At 39.8% G+C, this 8,079-nt stretch overlaps 1 protein-coding gene and 1 long non-coding RNA gene across 3 annotated transcripts in view; one reads left to right on the top strand and one right to left on the bottom strand.

Annotated features, from left to right (window-relative positions):
• Positions 1-1,424, bottom strand: part of LOC108167223 (uncharacterized) — a 1,910-nt gene extending 486 nt beyond the window's left edge. Inside the window, exons 1-2 of the long non-coding RNA XR_001777592.1 lie at positions 1,356-1,424; positions 1,182-1,264 (exon numbers count right to left, since the gene is read on the bottom strand). This is a non-coding gene — a long non-coding RNA (uncharacterized LOC108167223). The remainder of the gene's footprint in view (positions 1-1,181; positions 1,265-1,355) is intronic.
• LOC103480179 (RAS guanyl-releasing protein 2) overlaps positions 1-8,079 on the top strand; it is a 63,066-nt gene that overhangs the window by 24,909 nt on the left and 30,078 nt on the right. For both annotated transcript variants that reach the window (XM_008435049.2, XM_008435050.2), the window contains exons 8-9: positions 4,883-4,999; positions 5,365-5,646. In XM_008435049.2, the coding sequence (XP_008433271.1) occupies positions 4,883-4,999; positions 5,365-5,646 (399 nt within the window). The remainder of the gene's footprint in view (positions 1-4,882; positions 5,000-5,364; positions 5,647-8,079) is intronic.

Genomic DNA, 8,079 nt, shown 5'->3' with positions numbered 1-8,079 from the left:
TATATATAGGTTATACATATACAAAAACGTATGATTTTGAAAAATTTAATAACATATTCTCAGTTTTCTGGTTTTTAGCAAATAGAAATAATGTTGGTGATTTGAACTGACCTGAAACTAGAGAAGTTTGGTCTGAATTAAATTCACACACAGAGAAATAAAGTCAAACTTCTGGTTTCAACTGTATAGGTCTTGTCAGATTTTCAATTAGCTTTAGGCTGGATTTGACTAGGCCATTCTCACATATGAATATGTGTTCAGGATTTCTCGTTAAGACTGAGATAACATTTTTGAAAAATTTCAACATTTTTAGGTTATTTGTCGCCTTTGCCCTGTTGGAGCACCAGAAACAGAGACATGCCAATTTAAAGCAACGGTGTATTTTTTTCTAATTGCCTTTAGATTCAGCTGCTATTCACCTGTTTTATGGCTTGTTTTTGTTTAATTTGGTTGTTGGCTGGGTGACAGATCAATTTTATCGATAGAATTGTCTGTTTATGAAGTTTAGACTTTTTGGGATGAGTGATGTCAGCTCGCCTGGGCCCGCCATCTTGTTTTAGAAGGATGTTTCATAGCTTGTCTTTAGTTGAACTTTGAACTCTGGTCGACTCTTAGGAGGATTGACTAAAACAAAAGCCAGTTCTTGTATATGTATAGTTTATTTTTTTAGAAAAGAAAAGAAGGAAGAGAAAAAAAATGCTTGAAATGGGATTTGGTATTTAAAAATATCAGATTTTATTTTTAAACCGTAAACGTCTCACTCACACTTTTCACACGTTAACTTCTTGCTCAGAAACCACCCGGATAGCAAATTGTAAACTTTGGTCATCCTTATTGATTCCCACACTCATTGACTCATTTACTGAAAAGTTTCTCCATCCCTGATCCTAAAACAATCCCAAATCCCAATAAAAGCCTCATTTGTGGCTGACCTGATTTTCCTCTGACTGAAGAAATCTCCCTGTAAGTGGCATCCCGGGTTTTACTGTAATTGCTTTCATTTCTGCTTGATCTGATCATTTGCTGCAGTGTGCCAGATGGGTTGTAATTTGTTTCCCCTCTCTTATGTGACAATCTTCTTCATCTCCACTGTGAAGATGAAACCTCGGTGAAGCAGAGAAAGCGCAGATGTATTTCCATCTTAATAGGCTGCAGCGCTCCGAGGACGCATCGTTACTTACCGACAGCGGGGCTTGTGGATTGTTCCCGTCGTTATGAAAGCTCTCCACTCCACTCTGCTCTCTGGGTTTGATCTCCTCTGTATCTACAGTACAGACAGCAGTCAGCCGTGGTTTATTCCGCCGGCTCTCGGCGGGGTTCCTTACGTCTCTCTGTCAGAACACATCGCTGCCTACCTAGGGCTCTTGTCGAGGGAGTCCAGCAGAGCGCTCCTTAGTGTTTCAGTCACATTGATTATGAGTCGGCCGTCTTGTTTCTGGTGTTTTATGAAGCTGTGTCTCTGCGGGGCAGAGAGAGGACAGCTGCTGGTATTGACCAGAGCTGCTGGAGAGACAGAAACTATTTTCTGCTCGTCACGGGTGACATTTTCTTTTCTCTGACCTTTCGGAGAGCAAAGGAGTTTGACTGCTCAATCCGCCGCCGTGGTTCAGAGAAGAGCTGGAATTGGTTTTGGTGACATTTTGTTCTGGTGGCAACACGCCGGCCCACGTCGGTTTTGACGGACTTTTCTCTCCAGGATTAGTTGGAATAACTTTGATCTGCTGACTCCTCGTCAGTAGTCATCATTAAAAGAGCACGGCAGCTGGAGCTGAGCTTAGCTTTCAGTAGAACACTGTCAGTACGCCGCTTTACGTTTTAGCACGCTGACATGCCACAGGATTAAAAGGTTTGAGCGTTTTCCCAGCAAGACCTGTGAAGTACCACAATGTTAGGATTTCCCCTTTTATTAGATTAATTATATTTATGAACTGTATTTCTTTTACAATCACCCATGCTAATATTATCTAAATGCACAACTTGTTATAGGAGACCTAGCATTTATTTTATTTTAGTATATGTATATTTTAAAGGTTTTATTGGCTCTTGTGGCCTTTATTTGATAGAGGGGGGGAGACATGCGGCAAAAGTCACCAGGCCAGGATTCAAACCTGCGATGGCCACGTTGAGGACTAAGGCCTCCATATGTGGGTTGTGCTTAACCCACAGGACCTGTTTTAGTTTATTTTCTTTTGGACATGCTATACTTGTATAACATTTGGAAAAATGCTTACTACAGACAAAGTACATACATTCCTCTGCTTAGCTGCAAAGCTCAAAGTATTTGAGGTCTGAAAGAACTGCAACTTTTTAGTTATTTGTACCATTTCTCATTTTCTGCAAATGAATACTAAATGTTTTATTTTACTCACACATATAATTACAAAAAGTAACTGATCATTTTCAGTGGTCTCTTAAGTTTTTCCAGAGCTGTTTATAAAAACATCTTTTATTCCAAAATTAAGCTGCCGTCTGTCTCAATAAAATACATATAAATTTGTGATTCTAACATGTTTCAAAAATGTGAAAAACCTCAGATAAAATGTATTGTTTTGTAAAACCCGGTAGCAGCTGTAGCTTATCAATCTGTCAGTCAAGTTGTCTTGCCAGGTCCTTTCAGGAGAAGGTGGTGCTCGTTTAAATGGATTTATTAAGAAATTACACATTCAGCTCAGACGCACAGCAGAACATGAATCCGTTTTAGTGAATGCCTTTCCTCTGTGTGCTAAAGTTGGGCTAACTCTTAATGAACAGCCCTCTGCGGGGCTCCTCGCTGCCCTTCATCCTGCTGGCATCTCACTGGAAATCAATGGGGTCGCTGCTGCATGGGAGGCCTGCCGCAGGGGACCATTTGATCCAGCTCACACACCCTCAGGGATCGATCCGCCGAGCAGCGCCCAGGCAGAGCGCCGGTTGTATCTGGATCCAACGTGAGGGCCGTGAAAACGGACGCACAGCTAAGCAGAGCGGGGCGAGGAGCGGGGAGACGTGTAGTCTTCATCAACAAAGGCAGAAGGGCGAATTCCCACAGAGCATTAAGGGAAATAAATTGGACGAAAGCAGCAGGTGAACTAATGATGCTGGTTTGCAATGAAGGAGAATATGAGGAATTGGAGATGTGCTCCCCATAGGAGGCTGTAATGGGACACAACCAGTGCATGCTGGGGGAAGCTGCAGAAATGTCAAGAGCTTTAAGGCTGCTGTCTGTGCTGCCTCTGAATGCATTGAGCTTCAGTTTTATCACTGCGTGCGCAAGACTCATTTTCACAAAAACATAGTTGAGACCTTTGCACAGGAAAAAACGGAACATGGGATAATCCTTGATGCATCGACATTAATTCTTACTCTTTTTATCCCCCACACAGAAAATCCAAAACACAAGTTATTAAAACAAGAGCTCAGAAATTGAATCGATGTAGTTTTAGTTTTCAAAAGCCTCAGCCAGCAGTGTGGCCAACAACTGACTGACCTGAGTTGACATGCACAAGCTGCAGAAGGAGAATTATCAGTGAGCGTCAGTAGTAACCAAATAGTTGCTTTGCATCTGCGTGAGAATATTTACAAGTTTAACTGAAGAGGTGCTTTAGCCTAGAGAAAAGCAACAATTGACTTAAATGTACAGGAGGTTTGTAAAGACTGTGAAACTTTTAATCAGTGTTAATTTCCTCACACTTTCACCAGTCAGTTGCTGGTTTAGGTTAACTATAGAATTGTGCAAATTATTGCAATTAGGAAAATAAATCTGCTTAATAGAAACACGCCAATTTTAAAAAAAGAATTGATAAAACGTTTTTGTGCTCGGATGATGTATTGTTTTTTTTTCGTATCAAAATTAGTTTATTTTGCAAAACTCCAATGGAAACACTATGTCGCTACTGAGTTGCTACTGTTGCAAACCATGAATGAGAAAACAGCAGGAAGTAGTTGGAGGATTATAACGTAGCTGGTGTTTTTAATAACATTATTTTAATTATGTTTTATTATTTAGTGGAAATACCATAATTACAAAATTGTGTTTTTTTTATGTTAGTGGAATATTTTGCGCACATTTATAATGGAAACACATCTAATGATGGTTATGTGTCATGTTTGTTTTCTGTTGGTGGTGCCATATTTTCCTTGGTATTTCATTACATTATATTTAGGGATGGATGATATTTCGGTACTAACATCTGTATCGGCCAATATTAGTCATTTTTTAACACATCAGTATTGGTTCGATTAATTAAACTGATACTAAAAAGTGACAGTTATTTCCATCTTGATATTATTTGCTTAGGGAGAGCGAGTGGAGGAAGATGGCCATGTGGCATTTGTGGTATGTTTCAGCTATAGTTAATGACTTTGTTAGAATATTTAGCAAAATTTGAGACAAAAAAAATCAGTATCAGTCAATTGGTATCAGGCCACAAAGCTGCAATCGGTGCACCCCTAAATATTTTTATATGCTTTATGAAAAAAATCCACAAATAAGCAAATTTTCTGTGGATAATTTGGAGTTAAATTCACTAGAATACTCCACAGAAGCAGTCTGTGATAAATGAACTGCAAATAGGCAGGTGTTCATCTACAAATGTGACCCAGTTAGGCAAGTTGTGCCAGGAAGAAAAGACCAGAATTCCAGCAAACTGTTGTTACAAGCTCTGTGAAAATGCTGAGAAGATTTGACTTAAGTCATACATTTTAAAAGTAAATTTAACCCTTAAGAAAGTAACAAAATTTCTCTCATTCATCAAACAGTAATAACTTTGGTAACCTTCTTAAAACAGGGAAAAAAGTTTTGTCTGATGTCTGATTTTGTCCCCATACAGTGCAAAAAGGCTGTGGTTTTAATACAGCTTACATAAACATGTGTATTAAACTGTTCTTCTCTTTTCCATGACAGAAGCTGCTTCAGCTGCAGAACTTCAACACCCTGATGGCGGTGGTGGGCGGCCTCAGCAACAGCTCCATCTCCCGTCTCAAAGACACCCAGAGCCACATCAGCGCCGAGACCAACAAGGTGCAGCAGCGACCCCTGCCCTCTACGCCGTCGCCCAGCTCCATTTCTGGTGTTCGCTTTCAGACACCAGTCCGCAGTGGTCAGCATGTCGGTCCACTTAGCTAAACATTGAATCTTGATTCGGCAGCCCACCTCTCTTCTGTGAGAGTTGCAGAGCTGCTTGTCGTTGCCCATTACTCCCACGCTGTGTCTTTTTAGAAGTATGAATTTGAGCCACATAACTAGAGAGTTGATCAGAACAGTTGGGTGGATGTACAGTTTCTACTCTTACATAAGTCCATCTGGAGTAACAGTAGTTTTGCTAAACATTTGGGAGTCTTATGAACCAGACTCTAAAAATCAACCCTTCCTTTGCTCACCTGCAGGTTTTTAACAACCTCATCGAACTGGTGACGTCATGCGGAAACTACAGCCAGTACCGCAAGCGCTTCTCCGAGTGCTCGGGCTTCCGCTTCCCCATCCTCGGCGTGCACCTGAAGGACCTGATAGCCGTGCACGTGGCGCTGTCCGACTGGGCCGACAAGGAGAAGACGCGCGTGAACCTGGCCAAAACCCAGCAGCTCTACGCCATCCTGCAGGAGCTGACCCTGATCCAGACCACTCCGCCGAACATCGAGTCCAACCCCGACCTGCTCAACCTGCTCACTGTGAGTTTGGGGGTACAACCTGTAGAAATATAAGTTGGAGTGCTATAACAACAGAACCATTCTCAAAGGAGCAGTCAGACGAGACAGAATGGAAGAACGCTGTGAATGACAAAACATGCCAATGTGACAGGCTTCCAGTTCGTGACGCCCATTCTGGCAGCCGCTCTGTTGTAGCCAGATGGGACAAATCTGTGCACCTAGTCAGATGAGAGAGAGTGAATGAAGATAGCCGGAACACAAACTTTTTAGCAATAAGTCATCTCAAGGGTAGAAGAAGAAGAAGTTTTATTTATATAGCAGTAGGATCAGAACCACCAGAGAACACAATGCGTACAGTTTTTTGATATCAAGCAACCCTGGACTCATGGAGCAAAGACTGCAACAGATGGACTGAGAAGTGTAAACGAACAAGGGTTAATCGGTTCAGTATTTAATTACTGGTTAATTCACAAACCAAAGAGATGGAAAAACCAAGATCCAATTAACACATTTACAGATTTCTTCTTCTTTGCACTAAAATGTTTCAAATTGTCATCCAAATTTTAATATCACACAAAAACAACTTTAGGAAACACAGAATTAAGTTTTCAAATGACGATTTATGACAGAAAAATGTCATCCACATCAACGTGTGAAAATAGAGCTACCTGTTCTATGCAGAATTATTTGAATCTGAGCACACTAAAGTCATTCCACAGCATTTTCATTGGATTTTGTCCCAGACTTTGACAAGGCCACCTCAAAAATCTTTTGTATATTTACCAACCCCGCCTGTGGTGGCGCAACCAGGGATGTGGTTTGTGAAATTTAACCAAGGAGTGGAGATAATTTTTTATAAGAATGCACCAATATAAAAATTTGGTCCACTATCGATATCTGATATTAACAATTCTGATATTTGTTTACTCTACTGTATTATATACATTACATATTTCCCTAAAGTTTCAACACAGAAAAAAAACCACACCATCAACATTGCTTCTCTACTTTATTTAAGCACCTCCATTATCACTGTCACATGACCCAACAAAAACCATATATGGTCGACCAACACCCCTTCCCCACCCCCCTGTAGCCCTGCCTGGAGCACAAATGGTAGCAACATGAAATTAAATGAATTCTGTGTTGTTGTTTTTTAATCGGCCCAGTTTTACTTATCAAACCGAAACTGATATGTTAAAAGAAATGACTAATATCGACCAATATCAACATTAATTCCTGTATATCATGCATCCCTACAGTGTTCGGCATAGAGGAAGTGGTGGAGATACAGTTGAAACAAGTAACACTCCTCACAAGGAAATAAATCATGACATGAAAGCAAAGTCTGGCAAATATTAAATCAATGCCCACTCCTTTGAGTCAGCTTAAAGAAAAAAGTGTTGCCTGTCAGCGTGTTTGAGATAAACATTACTGGTTTTTTGGAGTATCTGATTTCTTGAATGTTTTGCTTTTCTAACATTTGTTCACATTTTTCAAACTTCCTACAGAAGAAGACCAATTGAAATGCTATTAGGATGTAAAGGAGAAACATTCCTCAGGACATAATTATGTTACGCTACTTTTCCTTCCTGTCTGAACTTCCTCTCTGCTTCTGTTCCACTCAGTGTTGAACAGTAAAACTCTCAGACTGCAAATGTCAACAAGGTGGAAATAAAAGTCTCATACAGGTTACAAAACGGCCCGCAGTTTAAAGCCATGTTTGTAGATGTGACGGCTCCTTCGAGATCCTTTCTTGTATTTACCAAATGCTCACCAAACGATATAGAAGTCACCCCATTCCTCTGTCTAAGCTGGTGCTGAACTGTTTTTGTGAATAGAATTTCTTTTGAAAACTGAAATCCTGAAAGTAGAGCGATAAAATATTTAGTTCATAAAAAACTGCATTGAGAGGTTTTATCAAAACACAGTTTTTAAATGAAAAATCCAGTTTCTAATATACTGTTTCAGTACAAAAATGGAAGAAAAATATAAAAAAAAGGCATTATAAATAACTGATGAGATTTTATACCTAAAAGATACATAATCCGAACAGCATCGCTGTTACAGCAACAAGTAAAATATGACACTCAACTAGCAATATACTGGTGTGCAAAACCCATTTGTGGTTTGAAAGAGTGCAAATGTGTTTGAGCACAAACACAAAATAATGCAAATCAAGTTTTCAGTCAATCTCCTCTCCGTCATGCATTAAAGTGTAAATAACAGTCAGGCCACATTATTAAACGCGTTAAGATGGCCACCAATATTTAGGGATGCTACACTGCCATTCAAAATGTTTTCACGTTCTTTTATGTTACAACCGTAAATGTTTTAAATGTTTATTTTAATGGGATTTCTTATGCCAAATGATAAAAATCTGAAATTAGTGACAAGCATTTGTCCACAGATCTCTTGAGTCTGATTGGATGGATTGTCTGTGTGGATATATAT

This window comes from Poecilia reticulata, linkage group LG18, assembly GCF_000633615.1.
Source record: "Poecilia reticulata strain Guanapo linkage group LG18, Guppy_female_1.0+MT, whole genome shotgun sequence".
Taxonomy (NCBI): Eukaryota; Metazoa; Chordata; class Actinopteri; order Cyprinodontiformes; family Poeciliidae; genus Poecilia; species Poecilia reticulata.
Note: the sequence above shows the minus strand (reverse complement) of the source record. Positions and strands in the feature narration are given on the sequence as shown.